Raw genomic sequence first — 20091 nt, 5'->3', positions numbered from 1 at the left:
TGTGTGTGTGTGTGTGTGTGTGTGTGTGTGTGTGTGTGTGTGTGTGTGTGTGTGTGTGTGTGTGTGTGTGTGCAAAATCTACATACACCGTATGATTCAGTATTTTTAGTTGCAATGACTTTACATAACTGTTTTCTGTATCAGCCTCTGACATCAATGTGGTCGAATTTAAGCCCAATCTTCTTCACAAACATTGCTTCAGTTTGTTGAGATTTGCAGGCATTTTTTGCGCTTTAGGTTCCCACCACGTCATTGTAGTTGGATCTGGACTGCAACACCTTTATCCTTTTTTCTTTTTCAGCCATTCTTTTGTAGATTTGCTGTTGTGCTTGGGACCATTATTCCTTTGCATGACCCAGTTTCATCCAAGCTATAGCTGTCAGTCAAGTGGCCTCAGATTTGTCTCTAGAGTACTTCAGTATACAAAAGAGTTCACGGCCAACTCAGTGACTTAAAGGTGACTGGTTCTGTGGTTATATCCAAATCATTACCCCTGGCTGTCCTGCCATGTTGTTTCTTAGAGAAGAGGCTTTCAGCAGAGGCAGCAGAAGTTGCTCTTTTAAGATCATTGCTTTTGGTTTTCTTCTTTGATATTCGTGTTAAAACACACCTGGATGACCTCAAGTGGTCAAACTTGCTCGTGATCAGTCAATCAACTGCATGCAATTAGCAGCACTTGGCTGCTACCTACCCTCTTATTTCCCATGATTACCTTTCCATCCATTTTCTGCATTTTTGATGTCCCGAGACATAAATCCTTAGACTTCAGAAAGTATACTTTCTTTTTCACATCTGCATCTCTGCATCAACGACATGGATGATGATTTACTCTGACATATAAAAAGTTTATTATAGTTGTTCAGACATGTCTTATACATAAAGTGTTGAAATGTACATAAAGAGCTACAATCACTTTTTTTTTATATTTACATGTCATTCTTGGACTACACCAAATGCCAGTGCTTTTTGTTCAAAGTGATTAACATTTAAAATCTCATTGCCTGTCAAGTATAACAAAAAGTAGCCTCGATACCATTTACAATACCAACAGTAACAAAGAAAAAATACACAAAAATAAAAAATGCATCACTGATAAAACAGGTCATAACATTTTGGAGCAATATTTACTGCAAGTTTACTGAGCAAATAAGTCAAACCCCTCATTCTGCTCATCGTGTGCTAAGATATTCCAGACAAGTTTACGAAGGTAAGAATTGTGCAGCGAAGTTATAAAAGAGAAGATCGCAGAGGCAGAGTTGGTTAGCCAACAACGGTTAAGTCCAGGATTCAGGTTCTTTTATGACATTTTGCGTTGCTTTACTGTACAACATAAAAACAAAGCATTCACAAATTAAAAGGAGCATGGATACCCTTGTTACAAGGGAGATAATGACAAACTTTACAAGTCTTTAAAATGGCCAAATGTCCTGCAATGGCTTAAGCGTTACTGTGGTCAAACAACCACGGTGATCAAGCTTCATGAGAATCAAGCACTCTATCTTCTACTACTTCATAAACGTTGCTGACTAGTTTGCAGCACAAACGACTAGACTACTTTTCATAATAATTTACTATGGCTATGATAAGTATGATTTTTGGGAAGTCACTGATAAGCACCATTTGTTAGCACTGAGATCTGCTGGACATTTTCAGATAAACTCACTCAAGATTTAGTGACAGTCGGGCCATCAATTCATGTCTGTCTTTAAGTAATCTACTGCCCATTCACTTCAATTATTCCTGTGCTGGTGAATAAATGCACAAATTTAGGCAAAGCTCAACATGTTGTACGATAATTTGACAGCTCTCAGTGCTAACTCAGTAGTGTGTGCCCTCTAGTAATGCAGGCATTTGTTTAATCTCTGCAATGTCCTTTTGAAATATGAAAATATCTCCCCAGTTTCTTTTGACCGCTGGAGAAGGGAAACAAGAACAAAGTGCAAGTAAAGTAACTAGTAGAAGACTTTCAGAAGGGAAAAGCATGGACGAAAAGATGGATCTTATATCTGGAAGAATAACTGCATTATTCCCTTCTCCCTTTTTTTAATATTAATGTTCCCTCTGGCACCCAAATCATTAGGAATACAGCTCCCTCTGCTGGTTATACTGAACAACATGTCCTTACTACATCTCATCAGAGCGGTGCTGCTGTAATATGACAGACGGAGGATTCCGGTCTATCCAGGCGTCCTTGGAAGCTTTTGCATTATATGCGACAGCAGATGCCACTACACCATTGATGGATCCTTCCTGTAATGCCCCGGCTGGCCCCTGCTTCATCTCTGCTGCCTGAGCAGGACTCGGGAAGTCTGCCGAAGAGTTGCTGTTGACGCCTGTTTCTGAATCAGGTTGTTCCACCCTCTCGTAGTCAGGAGTGTGATTCTTCTGACCGCCCGCAAAGATGGCTTTAACATTATCCACCTCTACTTGGTGAACTAACAAACCTTCTTTGGCCTCAGAGGATGATACGGCATCTGTGCTTTCAGCGGGCAGTGATCGCAGGCTCCTGGAGAAGACTGTTAGTCATGATTGAAAAGATAGTTTACAAAGGTTAGGCGACACTGCCGGAAATTTCATTTATGAAATCAGCTATCTTATTAACTAAAGCATGCATATCTTAAGGTACAGCAAGGATAGCTGAAATATAATAAAAGACAGACTTGATATTTATATACAACTCACTTGAGGAGGGCGTGTAGAGCTCATTTGTTTGGGTGTTTCCACCAAACGGATTGACTGATGGGAAGATGATCAGACAGAAGGAGAGCAGGAAAACCTGAAAGTCCAATGAAAAAGTGAGAAAAATAGCAGAGCGTGACAAAGACCTTCACACTGAGAAAAAAAAAAAAAGCCAGTTTACCATAACACAAGTGCTGGTTGTGCTGGCCTTCATGGTTGACATCTTCACTATAGCCTGAAGTTTTCTCAGTTGTTCAATCAACGACCTGTTTATTTACAAAAACCAAACAAAAACAAGAGGACGTGATTCAGAAGCTTGACCCGACTATGTAAAAACCCAGAAGCAAAGAAATGGCTTCTTACATGTTCTGTTTCTGAAGCATTTGGACTTTCTTCTGTAGTTCCAGGTTGTGTGCAGTGCAGATGGCCACCCTGTGACAGAAATCAATTCATCATTTAGCATTTATCAAGAATCAGACACACAAGTGTTTGCTCTATATTAAAAATCTTTTCTTCTCTTCTAATTTGATTTTAGTCAATTAGAGAATTTATTGACCATGATTTTATCTGGCCAAGAACAACAACAACACAAACAAGTCCTTGTCTACCGTTATCAATAATACCATCCTGTCCTGCCATAAACGAATCAATATATTGATAAAAATCTTGAAGTTTAAAACAAGAGAGCTTAAAATGAAATACAGTGGAACCCCGACTTACGAAATTAATTCGTTCTCGAGGGTTTTTCGTAAGTCGAAAATTTTCGTAAGTCGAAGTACCCATCGCGCCTTTTGAGTGAACAATAGGCTATAGGCTAATTGCTAACTGCAACAACAATACGTCGTTCAAGTGGAACAGCGAAGCACAACTACGAAAGCCGAGGGATTGTCACATGATTCGGAAGGCATTGTGGGCTCAGCCAATCAGAGCCAGCAGATTTCGTTACGTGGGCATTTTGCCGTAACACGGGCAGAAATATTGCCGTTAAGTGCCTTCGTAACTTGAATTTTTCGTTAAATGGGGTATTCGTAAGTCGGGGTTCCACTGTAGTCAGTCAAAATATTTAGATAATTAAGATATTCTGAAACTGATTACAAAACAATGTAGCCACATCCTTGGAGTCAGTGACTATATAATAATAATAATAATAATAATAATAATATATATTAAAGATTATATTAAAGATTTTGATTTATCATTTGTATCTCACCTGTTTTCCAGTCCATCAACATACACCTTCTTCTTCTTGCGGCTCTCCTGAGCAGACTGCTTGTTGCGGATCTTCCTTCTGATCCTCTTCAAAGTCCTCTCCTCTGCCTGTTACGCAGAGCAGAGCAGGCTTTCAATCACCATGTTCACAAGACAGATGATGATGTGTATAAAACAGCTTTGAGCAGCTGTGCCACAGAAAGACCAATTTAATATTCACCCAACAAAGTAAGTATGTAACTAAAGAGATATCAAAAACACCTGAAGTGAAAATTACCTTAGTGAGGGGCATGTGTTGGGGAATGGTTACTCCTTCTTTTGCCAAAAGCCGCTTCTCCTCCTCAGTGAGCACAATCTCTTTAAACTGGAACTAAAGAAGGGAAATACAAAGTTTTTCTTTTAGAAATTTTGTGTGTGTTCTTATCTCGTTAACAACATGTGTCAAACATCACTGAAAACATCAAATACAATCTGTTTGGTCTTCTGGTCTGGCATAAGAATAGCAAAAGAAACTGACCTGGTCTTCTTTGATGGACTCTGTTGTATCTTGTACCGAGTCCTCTATGGCCAAAGTGCAAGGCAGCTCACTGGTGACATCCTCCTCCATCGCCTCAGTCACAAGGTCATCTGTGAGAGGAAGACTATTCATTTAAATCTTCCATCCCCCACAAATTCCACACAGACCACATCTCATGTTCCTTCTAAGAGATTTGAAATTCTAAGATAAAATAAAATGTTGAAGTTTCAGTAGTTCTTCAATAAATGATAAATACCCAGATCAATGAAGACATCTGTATCTGGCTTCTCTGCCCTCACACTCTGCAGCACGTCCATATCCCTCCCTCCGCTCTGCAGCAGAGAGTAGCTGTGATCTGCTTGGACTGTTAAGGCCTCAAAGCTTTCTGTTTGTGCCTCTGAATAAGTCACGGCAAGGTCGGAGTGCACCGGGCTCGGTTGGGAATAGCTGGGACTGGGCACAACGTCACTATCACTGCTATGAGGACTGGGGCATCCAACATGGTTGTTATTTCCAGCCCCGGAGCTGCTGTCGTCTGAAATGCCACTGTCGCTGCCCAGTGGAGAATGGGAGGGAGAGATGGTCTCTGTGTTGTCCTCTCCATCTAACAAGCTGGATAGAAAATCTTCAGTATCCATATCTGGCAGCATCTGGGAGACAAAGGTGTGTTAAATTCTAAAGCAAACACACACACATACATATAAGACTGCTATGCTTTAAGAAGCTGTATTACCATGTAGTACATCTGGTATTAAGACTCAAAGATGTTTATATTACTGCTTCCAAAGCATGACTCGTTTTAGCACCTAGCTACTTCAGATAATGCATTAAACCGCCATCTAACCAATTTCACTAACAACATTAACTTCCTCTTACATCTTGTTCAGACAGCCATGACTCAATGAGCCCATTCCCATCAGGAAAGAAGGGCTCAGTGGATCCATTCTCTCCATCATGGAACAGCAGTCCAAACAGGTCTGCTCCATCCATGTCCGGAAGATCTTCTGCTATTGACATCTGCAGATAAACAACAAAATACAGAGGATAGGATATTTAATATCTGGTAATAATAACATTTTAATGTATATAGAAGTTATGCTGCTAAAACAGAAGTATAACATCACTGTCTGGAATATTGAGAACAGCAAAGTTCATAGAGTGTATTACAGTTCAGTTGTGCGATCACCTAGTTAGGAGTTTGGGTTAGGTTAACTGGTTCTAAATAGGCCACAGGTGTGAATGGTTATGTGTTAGCCCTGTGACAGATTGGCAGCCTGTCAAGTGTGTACCCTGACCTCACCACTGAACTGGATAAGCAGAAGAAGGGAGTATGGATGGTTGGCTTTAATAGGATAAAATTCTATAGGATTTTATAAGTCTACTGGAATTTCTTTTATGATCCTAAAATGATTTTAAATTGAGGCTCAATTAATTCTACAATTGAATCATTATGTTTTCTAATGGATCAAACCGTTTTTAAATGACCCATGAATCTCTCTGTTATTGGGGGTTTGTAGCCACGTGACTTAGCTTGCTTATTAAAGTTCATGTCATTACTTCCCTTCCCTGATTGCTGTGTAAAAGTGCTGATACCCAACAAAATACTACGATTTTTATAACAGGTCAAAGTGCGCCTGATACATCAGCGTTGGTACATTGCACCGTGACGGTCCAGTAACCATCCACTGGATGCTGCTCTGTACTTTGTCTTAGCCTCCACGCGGAGACTGCAGGTGCATAGCTGTATTGAATGCATGTCAGCCGTGTAAGTATATGAAAAGCAGATGTAGTTCCCTGACAAGGGGCCGATAACACGTATAGTAGCCTTTTATTGCATCAGCGCCACGGTTTTATCATGACCTCATCCTATAGTAAGCCCCGCCCCCCATGCCTTTGTCACGGGGTCTGAATGCAATATCAAGTGTCAAAATAAATAAGCTGCATAATTTTTAGTTTATCCAATATCGTGAAACGACTGTTTGAACGCTGCACTGTTTGCCGAGGTTTTGAAAATGGCTGTGCGCCGAATGCAGGGTGCTGGTATTCAATAATATAAATAATACTACTAATAATTTTTTGATATTTATATTAGCCATTTTATACATGAACGAAATGACTTAGTTAAGCTAGAAGTTTGCGTAGGTGATTTTTTTTTTGCTTATGAATTTAAGAAGCTCAAAAGTGTAATCATCGTCAAAAGGCAGGAAACGTCTTCTTAGGCCAACATCGAGGAATCAGCAGCATTCCGGTCTAGCATTAACATTAGCCTTATAATACTGTTATAATCTTTTTCTGCTGAGGGCGTGGTCCCCTGTATCATTAAAAACACAGGGAAACATCAACAACTGGTAAGATTGGCATTAATTTCCTTACCGTTTGATGGCAAGAGACGAAATACCATTCGAGTGAGTGCGTCCGAGTGTCTTTTGGTTACTCTACTCGTGTTTTTTCAGCTGCCGCTGTATACCGTCAGACCGCTTCCTACTGAAACCACCTTCCAACGAGGCAAAAATTGCGTCATCACGTAAAGGCGGAAATGAGTACGTGGTCTTCTTTGGTGTTTCTGGGAAATAGAGTTAGTTTTGTATCTCCGGTACGTGATAATTGCACTGCTTTCTTTAAGCTAATGTATGGATCATGTTATAAATAGACCAGGAATTATTATATAGAAAAATAAATAAATCTGGTAAATGTACAATTCGGTGTTAAAAATAAATACAAATACATAACAAATAAATAACAATAAATAATAAATAGGTGTCAAAAGGTAAAAATATATAATTATAAATTAAATAAAAATTAATTAGCCAACAATGCATGTTAGCAACTTATTTTATAATGATATGAATTCACTGCATATAATGTCTGTTTGGATTTACAGCTATAAAACACACACACACGCGCGCACACACACACACACACACACACACACACACACACGCACAAAGTAATTTTAACATCAAGAAGACGAAGCAGCATTTTTAGTTTTAAATTTATTTCATTCAGCACATTTGCATGGACACGGAATCATAAAAAGACAAATAGATTCAAACTCTTACCAGAATCGTTTCATTCAAAACTGAAATTTTATTTTGCCATGTGAACTACTAACTGTTAGTTGGTCTTCATAGCTTAATGTCATCTAGTGGATTTTTTCAGGCCACAGGGAAAATACCGAGGTCAGCCAGTCTAAGAGCAGGGACATCTCATAGAGACGTATTATATAAGATGTAAAATCTCTACTTACTATCTCATCACAAGCATTAAGGAGTACAATGAAACCAGGCTGTCTGATTTCATAAACAGATGAAAAAAAAAACAAAAACTAAGGCATCGAGGAGAAGTGCAATTAAACATTTAAGACATAAACACATTTTGTGTAGATACTGCATGTTTCGCCACTTTTTCAACAAAATATTGTGGATTTATGTCTCTTCATAAAAAATAAGCTACAGTGATTCTCATAGGGCTTGTTGTTACAACACAACTAAGCGTAGGCCAAGTGTGAATTAGAAATATATGGCCTGCATGACCCAAATAATAAGTTCTGCATGCCATCTAATCATTGCTATGCTGACTTGGATAAATGAGATTTCAGAACATTTCAAATTTCTTGAGATTTCCTGTCCCTGCAAGAAAAAACAGACGATGACAGCAGCAACATAGCTACAGAGACATAAGAAAAGACCAATTTTAGGACTTGAGTGGGGTTATATACCATAATTTCAATTTATACTACTGAAAATATTCTTGTTTTAATTTTTTATTTGTAATAAATCCATGCATCCAAGTCCATAACTTAAATTTCCAGAGCAAAGAATTTTGTCACAGAATTGCACAGAGTTTAGATGTCTGCCGTAAACTGCGGTACACTTTTAGCCGTTCTTTTTTACTTGTTGCTGTGGGTCTGACTGCCTGTTTTACCACAGGAATGCTTTCGACAACCCGTCTCTTGTGAAAACGGTGTAGCAGAATCCGATAGACACCAGTGATGGAGCTCCTGCAGTCTTTGCCCTGGTTGTTCAGGATGTGCTCCGAGGTGATTCCCAGTGCCTCCAGCGAAGACTTTATCTCCATCTCTTCCTCAGTGAGATCTGATGGATCACTCTCTGCGAGGTAGGATGGGTCCAGTTTAAAGGGTTCCATGGCGTGCGGGAGGTCCACGGGGAGCAACCACTCGCAGCCCATCATCTGCTCCACTGTACAGCGGTCAGTTGGTATGGGTTGGAGGATTCCCCTGGTTAGCTTCTGGCATGCATCTGGCACCCAAGAGGGAATGATGTAGGCCCCATCCATGATGCACCGCTTTAGTTTGGCCACAGTGTCCGCCCTGAATGGCATTGTGCCTGTCACCATAAAAAACAACATCACCCCTAGGGCCCAGATGTCTACATAGATGCCAACATAATGCTCATCCCTAAAGAGTTCAGGCGCAGCGTATGGCGGAGAGCCACAGAATGTGTTGAGTGTCTCATCGCGGCGGCTCAGTGTGCTGAATCCAAAGTCCCCCACCTTCACGCAAGAGCCGTTGGTGTAGAAGACATTTTCTGCCTTCAGGTCACGGTGAATGATGTTATTTTCATGCTGTGGGAGAACAAAAAGAAGACCATATTATATGAGAATCGAAAATCTAACTATAGAGGAAGGACTGAGTGTTTGTTGTTATCTGTACTTCTACTTAAGTAAAGAAAGTCTGTACTTTTGCCACCTCTGTTCATGTAACCTGACAGTGAAAACAGCAGCAGAAGCATCGCGTCTATCTCGAATTAAAAAACATGTTTTGCTCCTTGTTACTTCTTGGATATTTCATCCTGATATCAAGAACAGATCTTTATTAATTATTTTGTCTAGTAGGAATTAGTTATGGCAGCTGCAACTATAGTTCCGTCGATCTGTGTCAGCATGTGAACTGCTCTTCCACATATTAAATATTCTAGTGAAATATTACAATGCAATATTTTTTTTTTTCAATCTATTTTTATTCTTTGACAACCTGCAGATGGAGAGAGAATGAATGACTAAAATCTAAATGCGGTGCACATGAAAAGAGTGAAAGTGCTGGTTACAAGTAATGAATCATTACACAGCTATTGTGCAAACATTCAGCCCTGACAGAAATTGTCATATGAGATTTAATAGGTTAGAGGATTAGATGAACACACTGGCTTATTCAGGTCACCGTAGCAGCAGAGAACAGGCAGCACTATAGATGTCAAAGTTATACGACTATCAAGATTTTATATTATCAGACAATTTTAATATAAACGTAAATTCACTGACCATGTGTTTAACAGCAGAAAGAATCTGAGCAAAGACAAACTTGCTGTCAGTGTCAGAAAGCTTTCCTTCTGTAGTAATCTTGGTGTAGAGCTCCCCTCCGCCTGCGTACTCCATGACTAGGTGCAAACGTGACAAAGTCTCCACCACCTAAACACATACAGTGCAAGTACATATGTTAGAATACATAAGCAGAAAAGTACTTGATGTCAGATAGATTTAATGATCAAAAAAGCACAATGGCATTAGAAAGACACATGAAAGTCCAAAATACCTCATAGAGGCGTATGATGTTGGGATGGTGTAGTTTTTCCATGCTAGAGATCTCCCTGGACAGCAGCCGCTGGGTCTTCTGATCCAGCTTGGTCTTATCTAAGATCTTTATGGCCACTTTGTCTAGTGATGCAAAAGGAGACATTTGGTCACCGATTGCTGTACACATAATACATCTCGACACAGGGAAAAAAAAGAAAAGAAAAAAAAAAAGTTGAATTTTTAATCACTTTTCTAATAAATTTTAAATTAGTTGTTACATAAATCTTTTGTAGACTGATGATAGACACTGTAAGCCTGGTTCCACTTAGCAGTTCAAGCAACACTCTGGTCTGGATAACTGAGATGAAAGTTTTGCTGATCCTGAACTAAATTTTCATGATTATATTCTTCCAGGGGGGTCATATGATTTATTTTCTTAGACAATCATAAATTACTCCAAGTCTCAGTAGATATGTAGGCTCACACCAAGGATGGCAAAGGGTTTAAAAAAAAAAAAAAAAAAAAAGACTGGAATAGAGTGCTACATTAGCTGCACTGTTAAAAATCAAAATTCAAATTTAAAAATGAATAAATGAATGCAGTTTTACAATGATCAAATGCACTCTGAATTTTGAAAAACTGATATCTTGGCTGTGTTCCGTTAAATGATTCATAGAGATGCATAAAGTACACCTCAGGTAACTGAATACAGAAAAGTTCTTAAGTGGCAAAATGGTGTTGAGATATCTAATTGTGCTACAGTACGGTATGCATTATTAAGGCTGGCATTAGACTCTCTTTCAGCTGTGACATAGCTTTCAATAGGAGCATTTAAAATGCACTGCAGCTCATTTTGTGTTTTGACTAAATGACACCACTGACCTAAACATTGCGCACACACACACACAGAACTAGAGCCAGCCACAGAGTAAAAACGCACAAACCTTAAATGGTTAAAAAAAAAAAAAAAAATCCATGCATGAACACGCACACAAACACACACACACAGACAGACAAACAAAGCTACACTAATTTTCCTCTGTCGTTGTAGCCTTTGATGAGGCATGCAGCAATTTTAGCCGTCGCTAAGGAAACTGGAGATCTCTAATCAATCCATCTGTTCAAGGGCAGCAGACAGTCTGTCTCTTTGTGGCTGAATCAGCCCCCTGGCCAGGCACAAATCACCATGTTAGTAAATTGCTATAAGCACACATTTGGTAGTGTTGCAGCCCATTAATGGAAACAGGTTATCACCCAACTTATTAAGTCTAATAAGAAGCCACCGTAATAAAAGGAAGCTTGTGCGTCGTGTTTTTTTTATTCCAATGTGTTTAGGCGATGTTTTTATGCGACGCTGTGCAAATGTCTGTAAATATTGCCATTCGTTTCACAGTGGGGTTTACCTTTGGTGAGAGCATGAATTCCCAGCTTAACATGGGAGAAATTTCCACACCCGAGCTCTCCGTGAATTTTGTAGAAGCCGATTCTTCTGCCCACTGTTAGCTCACGGACCAACCTGCCAGCAGTTTAGATAATAAAGCATTTAACACCAATTTTCACAATTTGGCAAGTAAAAAAAAAAAAAAAAAAACCCACAATGAAAAATATAACAAGTAACTTACAATCACCATACCTTTCATCCTGGCACATATCCAGGTTCAGCCTTTCCAGGGGAGTGAGGCGGCGGACGGTGGCTCCTTCATCATCTGTGTTTATGTCAGAGCTGTCCTGCCGGCTCCAGCGGGCGTTCCTTTGGCTGCTACTAGTAGAGGCCACCGTGCTTCCAATGGAACCTCGGATCGAGTCTCCATGAGAATCCGCGCTCTTGACCCCAGTTACTGAGCTGGTCCCAGTGGTTCCTCCTGCTCCTGACCCCTTAGAGCCTGCTGGCTGAGTCCCAGCTTCAGCCCCGTCTGGGCTACTCTCAGAGGGGTAGACTGCAGTCATCCTGCAGGTGACACACAAGGCGGTCTGGGCTTAGTTCATAGCAGGAATTGATACAAGACTGGATACAGAATATGAAGAAAAAAAAAAAAAAGTCGTTTTTAAAAAATTAATTTTTCTCAATACATTTTGAATACCCCGTTTTTCTTAACAGAATCACCTTCAAAGTAATTTTTTAAATGCAGATTAAACTCTTATGATAACTATAATGTTTGTGTCTCCAGTCCTAAAACTGAAAATACATGTAATATATCATAAATGTGATGCCCACTTCAATATGTGCTCTATTTTTATTAGCAGATTAACAATAAATTTTAACTTTGCTGTGAGACCGTTTTGTTCCACACTTTTACAATATGTTCACAACAGCAATATTATTATTGCAGACATAATCTGCGTGACGTGAAATGAGAACGCGAAACGTATGCACGATAGTATCAATTTTGAATTTATGCTTATAGCCTACTATCCTGGTTCTGCTGTACTATGATGGATTCGATATGAAAACCGATAAAGCAAATTTGCATGCGACAGAAGCCTTGACTTACCTTTGAATGTGTGATCCTTTTCCATTTAGAAAGTAAGTCCTTTAGTGTTCTTGTCGAAATCTACCAAAGTCACATAGACAAGTGAGCCAATAAGCATGGTTTAACTTGGAAGACTGCTTTTCTACTAAATGAGTAAAAAAAAAATCAGTGGGTCCAAGGCTCATGCTTCATCCAGAATTTCCAAAAATCTGCTGTAGCTTAAACTGTCCTTGCAGCTTGTAATCTGAAGGCTAAAGCACTTGTTGATATTTTAGTTTTCCTCACTTACGGATGTTCAGGAAAAGGTGACGAGCACGGAGATAAGATAAACGGGGAATTTAGGCTTACTGGAGTCTTTTTCTGAACAGGTCCGTGGGCTTTAATAGACTGCTTCGAGTCTCCAGGGTATAAATAGGCCACGGGGTGAGGAGGAGGGGAGAGGAGCTGGATAAGAGGGGGCAGGCTGGGGCAGAGGGGATGAACAGATGATAGTGTCAGGGTGCAGCCATGGAGTGGTTACCTGCAATGAAGGAAAAGACAGTCATAAAAGTAAGCGTCTTCTATGTTATGTTTTCTGTCTATATCAAAGCTCATGACAGCCTCTTTTACTTTGGTGCCTTTTTTTGCTTAATGTTGGTTTACCTACCTAAGAACATGCATGCAGTATTCTACTCTCTATATGGATCAAGCGTCTCCAGAAAAAACACATTTGTTCTAGATTCCATCTTAAGTTTGTTTTTAAAAGGATAACACAAATGTACCTGTGCAGTATCTTCTTGAGAGCTTGTTAATGTGCGCAGAAGCTCCTACTTCGTCTGCTGCTTGACTCATGCTCCAAATGTGCTGCAGGCTGGGGTTGCTAGGAGAGCCAGAATAAACAAATCTGAGATACTCATTACTCTCTGCGATGAAGAAGACACTCACAACCTGAAATACCTGCATGACTAACCTTGATCATTTCATTGCAGTATGTCACACCTCCTGCTGTTTGTGTTTGATGTGGGGTGTGGGAGTGCAAAAGAGTGTAATTAGGTGATAACTGTGTACTGCTCTGGGAACACACGTCTAACAATGTCCCGTGAGATGGAAAAGAAAAGGCGAATCTGATTGGCAAGGCGCAAGTTAAATAAAATGTCTGTTTTACAGTGATTAATCTGGCAGATAAAATAACTTAATGACAGAATTTGGTGAATAGTAATTGGAGTAAATCTGGAGTTGTTTCAGAACTGCGCTATAAATAAACCTTGATTCCACCAAACTGAGTCCAAAAAATGGTTTTGTCTTAGACACTATATGTTATATCTAACCTTGTATTATTTCAAAGCAAACTAGGGTGCATAATTTAGCAGCCCATCCATCCATCCATACATAGAGTGCAGAATTATTAGGCAAATGAGTATTTTGTCCACATCATCCTCTTCATGCATGCTGTCTTACTCCAAGCTGTATAGGCTCGAAAGCCTACTACCAATTAAGCATATTAGGTGATGTGCATCTCTGTAATGAGAAGGGGTGTGGTCTAATGACATCAACACCCTATATCAGGTGTGCATAATTATTAGGCAACGTCCTTTCCTTTGGCAAAATGGGTCAAAAGAAGGACTTGACAGGCTCAGAAAAGTCAAAAATAGTGAGATATCTTGCAGAGGGATGCAGCAGTCTCAAAATTGCAAAGCTTCTGAAGCGTGATCATCGAACAATCAAGCGTTTCATTCAAAATAGTCAACAGGGTCGCAAGAAGCGTGTGGAAAAACCAAGGCGCAAAATAACTGCCCATGAACTGAGAAAAGTCAAGCGTGCAAGCTGCAACATCACTGGAGTGCCCAAAAGCACAAGGTGTGCAATACTCAGAGACATGGCCAAGGTAAGAAAGGCTGAAAGACGACCACCACTGAACAAGACACACAAGCTGAAACGTCAAGACTGGGCCAAGAAATATCTCAAGACTGGTTTTTCTAAGGTTTTATGGACTGATGAAATGAGAGTGAGTCTTGATGGGCCAGATGGATGGGCCCGTGGCTGGATTGGTAAAGGGCAGAGAGCTCCAGTCCGACTCAGACGCCAGCAAGGTGGAGGTGGAGTACTGGTTTGGGCTGGTATCATCAAAGATGAGCTTGTGGGGCCTTTTCGGGTTGAGGATGGAGTCAAGCTCAACTCCCAGTCCTACTGCCAGTTTCTGGAAGACACCTTCTTCAAGCAGTGGTACAGGAAGAAGTCTGCATCCTTCAAGAAAAACATGATTTTCATGCAGGACAATGCTCCATCACACGCGTCCAAGTACTCCACAGCGTGGCTGGCAAGAAAGGGTATAAAAGAAGAAAAACTAATGACATGGCCTCCTTGTTCACCTGATCTGAACCCCATTGAGAACCTGTGGTCCATCATCAAATGTGAGATTTACAAGGAGGGAAAACAGTACACCTCTCTGAACAGTGTCTGGGAGGCTGTGGTTGCTGCTGCACGCAATGTTGATGGTGAACAGATCAAAACACTGACAGAATCCATGGATGGCAGGCTTTTGAGTGTCCTTGCAAAGAAAGGTGGCTATATTGGTCGCTGATTTGTTTTTGTTTTGTTTTTGAATGTCAGAAATGTATATTTGTGAATGTGGAGATGTTATATTGGTGTCACTGGTAAAAATAAATAATTGAAATGGGTATATATTTGTTTTTTGTTAAGTTGCCTAATAATTATGCACAGTAATAGTCACCTGCACACACAGATATCCCCCTAAAATAGCTAAAACTAAAAACAAACTAAAAACTACTTCCAAAAACATTCAGCTTTGATATTAATGAGTTTTTTGGGTTCATTGAGAACATGGTTGTTGTTCAATAATAAAATTATTCCTCAAAAATACAACTTGCCTAATAATTCTGCACTCCCTGTATATATCTGAGAGAGACTCCAAACAATCAATTAACCAACAATAATTGATGAGGTTTCTTCCACTGTTAGCCAAAACAATAAAAAAAAAATATATGAATGAGCCACAAATTCAAATTGGGTGTTAAATTTCTTTTGTTACAGCAACCATGGGCATAATACTTAGATTCAGTCTCACACACACACCGGACTGGTCTCATACACTCACCAAGACTCCAATTATCCAGGTAAATCCACAATTTACACCCGTTTGACTGCTTTGTTTTGTTTTTAACAAAATCCCTGTATATCAACACTACGGCCCGATGGGCTTGGTGCATCTGAACAAACTAATAAACAATAAACTAATTAAACTGTGCCCAAAGAAAACATTTGTGCTGGCATAACAAATAGTAATAAGTCGTACGTAAAGGAAAGAACAGAAACGGTTAGTGTATCATGGAGCTTTCAAAGGCTCTCCATCAACTGTCCATATATTAAAATGAATGAATCTGTGTTGAAGGCTCGCCAGAGAATCAAAGCGGTTCTCTTTTGTGAGGCCTAGAGTCTTCCAGCTTTCAAACACCTTCCTGCCATGGAACCATGAATATCTGCGTATTGATCTAGGGCAGCCTAAAAGGACTTGCTAAGGGAGGAGAGACGCGCTTTATAGCACAAAGCAACATGTGCCGAATACATGCCTTTTATGTGAGTAAATAAAAACACTAAAGGACAGCCATGCATGAGATAAACTGGTTAACAATGAAGGAGAGCATGGAAAGTTTTGGTACCCCAATCACCATTATTACCAGTTTTTTGTCCAGACATTTTCTTTAAGGATATTCCTGAATGAACAGGATTGATTAATATGTCTGAATATATGCAAATACAGACATGTTTCCATTTCTTAACATTACAAACACTATAATAGTCTCAAACGTGATGTAATAATCAGGGAAACATTTGCCATATTGAGTAAAACAACTGGTAAACTACACTGGCTCTACTGATAGCAACTGAGTTTAGAGTATCTTCAGAAAAGGTCCATAAATGGGTATTTACTGAGATTGCTTTGTCCTCGGCTTCCACTGTATAACACATCTAGCAGGTTGCTTAGTGATGAACACTGACCAAGCGTGTTTGTGTAGGGTTGAGGATTAGGCATTAACTGGATCTCCTCAAGGAAGAGAGTACACAGTGTCATATTTACAGTTGCACTGAGCCTGCGAGTACCCGTGCTAATCGTGTATATGAGCAGACTGAAAGACATAAACACACCAACACGTGCACAACAGCGGATTCATGAACCGTTCACGGTGGCGAATGCACTGGGATTCCACTCAGATTGCACTGAGGTACTGTTGCTGCAAAAAGTTGTTGAAAAATGAAATATTGCAATAAATTTTTTTTATATTTTTGTCCATGTAACAAAGAAAGTTACTGATAATGAGAAAAACTAACAGAGCTAAGGTGTTATGAGTATTTTCCTCATTGAGTTATTTGAGGAAGCAATGCTAAATATTTTAAATTCTAAATTAGTTGCATTCCCCATACAGTTAATGCTATGACTTAATATTGAATGCAATCTTCACTTGTTTGAAGCACCAAATGTAAAAAACAAATAATAGAAATGTATGAAAGTGTATAAGACTGCAAACAGCTGGGCGTTCATAAGCAAACACAATCAGCTCTGCCAAGTGTGAGTCCTTCTTTACTCACCAGACAGCCAGTCACTTGTCTCAAGATCCCTAAAGGGAAGAAGTAGGGTGGTCTGCCGGCTGCTGATCACTCTGCTAGCATCAGCAGCCTCTTCAGACGCTCCAACAACGGAAAACACAAGAGCCCATCCACAGCAGCTGTGGATCAAGCTTTACTTGCTCTTTCCATCTGTTATGGTTCCTATTGCCAAAATGCCTGTTTGTGTCTTTACTTAAGAAGGGTACAAAGCTGCTGTATGAAAAAGAGTTCCTCCTCTCTGAAAAACCCCTCACTTTGCTTTCCATTCATTCAGTTCACCCGCGCTTGTATCTCATTTTCTCTCATTGAGTGCACATGCACATTAACAGACTCTTTCCTCGGACAGGCACATGCACGTGAAAGCATACACATGTGCAGACAGCGAGCTCACCCCACACAAAGCTCCCCAGTGTGTTAACAGAGGCGCACAGCTGACAAGAGTGAAAAGCTCAACAGTGAAAGAGTTTCAACAATGAGGACCATGGGCCCTAGGAACAGAGAAGCAGGCCTCTCTGGAATCTATGGGGCAAATATTTCACAATTCAAAAAAAAAGAAAAAAAAGAAAAGAAAACCAGAGTGACCTCTAAATCCCTTTCCTCTGACGCACATTTACACACACAGTCCAAAGCAGTGGCAGAGGCTTCAAAGGATACACAGCAACTTATTACAAGGAAATAACTTTGACAAAGTTGCTTTGCAAAGACGCTGCTTAATTGGTTTCCGCATATACTTTTCTGCTCCTGTGATTAAATGCTAAAAATGTTGTTTTTCTTTTTTCTTGTTATGCAGCACCTGAGCTACTATTCCCTAAGCCTGGCAATACAAAGCACTGTGCAGATTCAAGTACATCTTGGTGAGCAACAGAGCCTTAACCAAAGTCAACATGACATCATTAGAGGGGAACACAATAACAGGACAATGCTGCAGACAACATATCCTGCATCTGGTGCTTCAAATCTAAATTCTATTCGGTCGTTAATGTTTCTGGCTTTAAAGAGCTGTCTGAGTTTGCATGTTATTCACTGTCAGCACATCAAAGAGGCGTGCATCAAAGAAAGACACATGAAGCACAATGTTTCATGTTCACTGACTGAATGATCATGAAAAGAAATATAATTTTAGAACTTTTTTTGCTTCAAGTGGAGATAAAATTAACTCAAGAAGGCTATTTTCCTCCTTTTGTCTTTATAAGATAGAAAAATGTTTAAGCTTCATGTTTAAGTGTGCAAAACACAGCATAATGCAGTGTAGATTACTTTCTTAACTTTTCACATCTTCCATGTATTTGCTCCTTGGAGCAAACCAAAAAGTCAAAAAGTATTACTTATTAATTTCATATCATTTCCTTATGACAGGAGGGAAGATTTTAAATTATTAATGCAGGAAAACCAGTAGAGCAGGCTATAAGGAAGCAAAGCACTGCTCCCAAGCCTTTACCACAGAGGGAGATGATGATGTAAAAGGTGAATTTGGGGGAAATGACTGGCATTCGTCATAACACACTGGTAAAAACCAACAGGTGTTAGAGCCAGACTTTATTCATTCCGAGCCCGATGTAATCGAGCCCGGTCAAAAGCGGTATGAGAAGTTGAACAGAGTTTAGGTGGATCTCCAGTTAAGTGTTGCATTTTGTAGGTTTCATGCATAAATGTGCAATCCCCAACAAGCGGGGTTGGTGGCTTTAACTTTGAATGCATGTGCATACGTGACAGAATTAAAAACAACAACAACAACAACAACAACAACAAAAAAAAAACAAGTAAAACGAAAAGATTAAAGTCCAGTGCAGTAAAATCTGGGTCCACTGTAGGGGCTCTAGCCAACCACCCTCAGAGAAAACGAGATAAAGCTCTGCTGGGTCGCCAGAACTGAGGTTTCGATGTAGGTTTTTTTAAAAAAAATGCATCTTTGTTGGCAACGTTTTCAAACAACACCCACTTATCGAGGAAACATTTTAAACAGCATTAGCTAATGACTGAGTATTTACGTTCAATGATAGCGATATCTACAAGCAGCAGGCCAGTTCTCATTTACCCAAGATCATAAGAATAGCGTAACAAAAACCCAAAAGAACGGATATGCTGCATGTGAGAATCGGTCTTACTTGGGTGAGCATCTTCATGGGCCCGTGGCGACAATGTATACCGACCTTGCTCCCAAATCCATCCTCTCCCGTTCCCGGTGACATTGAGCTCACCGGCTCTGCTGCAGCTTTCTCTCTGTTGTGAAGGAAATCTGCTGAACGAGCGGGTGAACCGACGAATCAACGGCGTCTCTAGGAGTCCGCCGTCTATCTCGTAACCAATAAGAGCCGAGAATTAGGACCACTTCACTCAGTACTTCAGGAGCTGTCCCGGGCATGCGGCGATACACAACAGGTAACCTAACCTGCGCGTCACGCCCCGTGCTAGCTGTACAGGCTATTAACGCTGCAGGGGTTCAAGTCAGGGTCAGGAGACCTACGTGGGCTGTCCAGATTAATGAACACTCAAACAGAAATTTAAAAATGTAGATTTAAATGAAAACAAAAATAGAAAATTCTTTAGTTTGTGCAGGAGACAATTAAAATTTCCAATTTCATTGTACTACTGTACTATGTATGACTGTGCAATGACAATAAAGAGTTATCTTATCTTAAAACGTTTTTCATGTCCACAGATACCTACAAACACACACATATATATATATATATATTTGCCTTCGGGACACACTAGTTGTCGTTCATTTAAAAACGAATGCTTAATTAAAATAAACTAAACATTTGACGTTTTAGAGTCTTCACTTCAGAAGGCCAAAAACTACAATGAAACTGCAGTAACTTTCTTTGCTTAAAACAAATACTTACCAACATCTTTATTGTGCTCTGTGGATAACCTGTGCAAAAGGTACAAGTTAAAAAAAAACCAAAACAATATATATGGTACAGGTATGTATCCATGATACAAAATAAATAAAAGGCTAAATTGGTAAATGGCCTGGCCTGTATTTATATAGCGCTTTACTAGTCCCTAAGGACCCCAAAGCGCTTTACATATCCAGTCATCCACCCATTCACACACTGGTGATGGTAAGTGCTTTGT

At 39.9% G+C, this 20091-nt stretch overlaps 2 protein-coding genes across 6 annotated transcripts; both read right to left on the bottom strand.

Moving 5' to 3' along the window:
- Positions 1-824: 824 nt before the first annotated feature.
- On the bottom strand, positions 825-6908 carry creb3l3l (cAMP responsive element binding protein 3-like 3 like). Its single transcript, XM_005919014.2, has 10 exons — positions 6779-6908; positions 5282-5422; positions 4662-5055; positions 4406-4515; positions 4166-4258; positions 3890-3996; positions 3043-3111; positions 2861-2945; positions 2683-2776; positions 825-2516 (listed from the first exon to the last, which is right to left on the bottom strand). Exons 2-10 carry the CDS (start codon positions 5420-5422, stop codon positions 2125-2127), a joined length of 1485 nt encoding a protein of 494 aa, XP_005919076.1. The 5' UTR covers positions 6779-6908; the 3' UTR covers positions 825-2124.
- A 471-nt stretch (positions 6909-7379) lies between these two features.
- On the bottom strand, positions 7380-20032 carry nim1ka (NIM1 serine/threonine protein kinase a). Of its 5 annotated transcripts, none has more exons than XM_005919013.3 (9): positions 19116-20032; positions 13170-13267; positions 12757-12928; positions 12430-12489; positions 11571-11885; positions 11341-11453; positions 9957-10078; positions 9686-9832; positions 7380-8989 (listed from the first exon to the last, which is right to left on the bottom strand). In XM_005919013.3, the coding sequence occupies exons 5-9, from the start codon at positions 11882-11884 to the stop codon at positions 8231-8233; spliced, it is 1455 nt and encodes a 484-aa protein (XP_005919075.1). In that variant the 5' UTR covers position 11885; positions 12430-12489; positions 12757-12928; positions 13170-13267; positions 19116-20032; the 3' UTR covers positions 7380-8230. The 5 variants fall into 5 exon arrangements, with proteins under 5 accessions (XP_005919075.1, XP_005919073.1, XP_042075432.1 ...); XM_005919011.3 differs by having other exon boundaries at positions 19161-20032; XM_042219498.1 differs by lacking the exon at positions 12757-12928.
- Between the last annotated feature and the right edge of the window lie 59 nt (positions 20033-20091).

Source organism: Haplochromis burtoni, unplaced genomic scaffold (genome assembly GCF_018398535.1).
Source record: "Haplochromis burtoni strain Fernald_Lab_line unplaced genomic scaffold, NCSU_Asbu1 Contig_34, whole genome shotgun sequence".
Taxonomy (NCBI): Eukaryota; Metazoa; Chordata; class Actinopteri; order Cichliformes; family Cichlidae; genus Haplochromis; species Haplochromis burtoni.
Note: the sequence above shows the minus strand (reverse complement) of the source record. Positions and strands in the feature narration are given on the sequence as shown.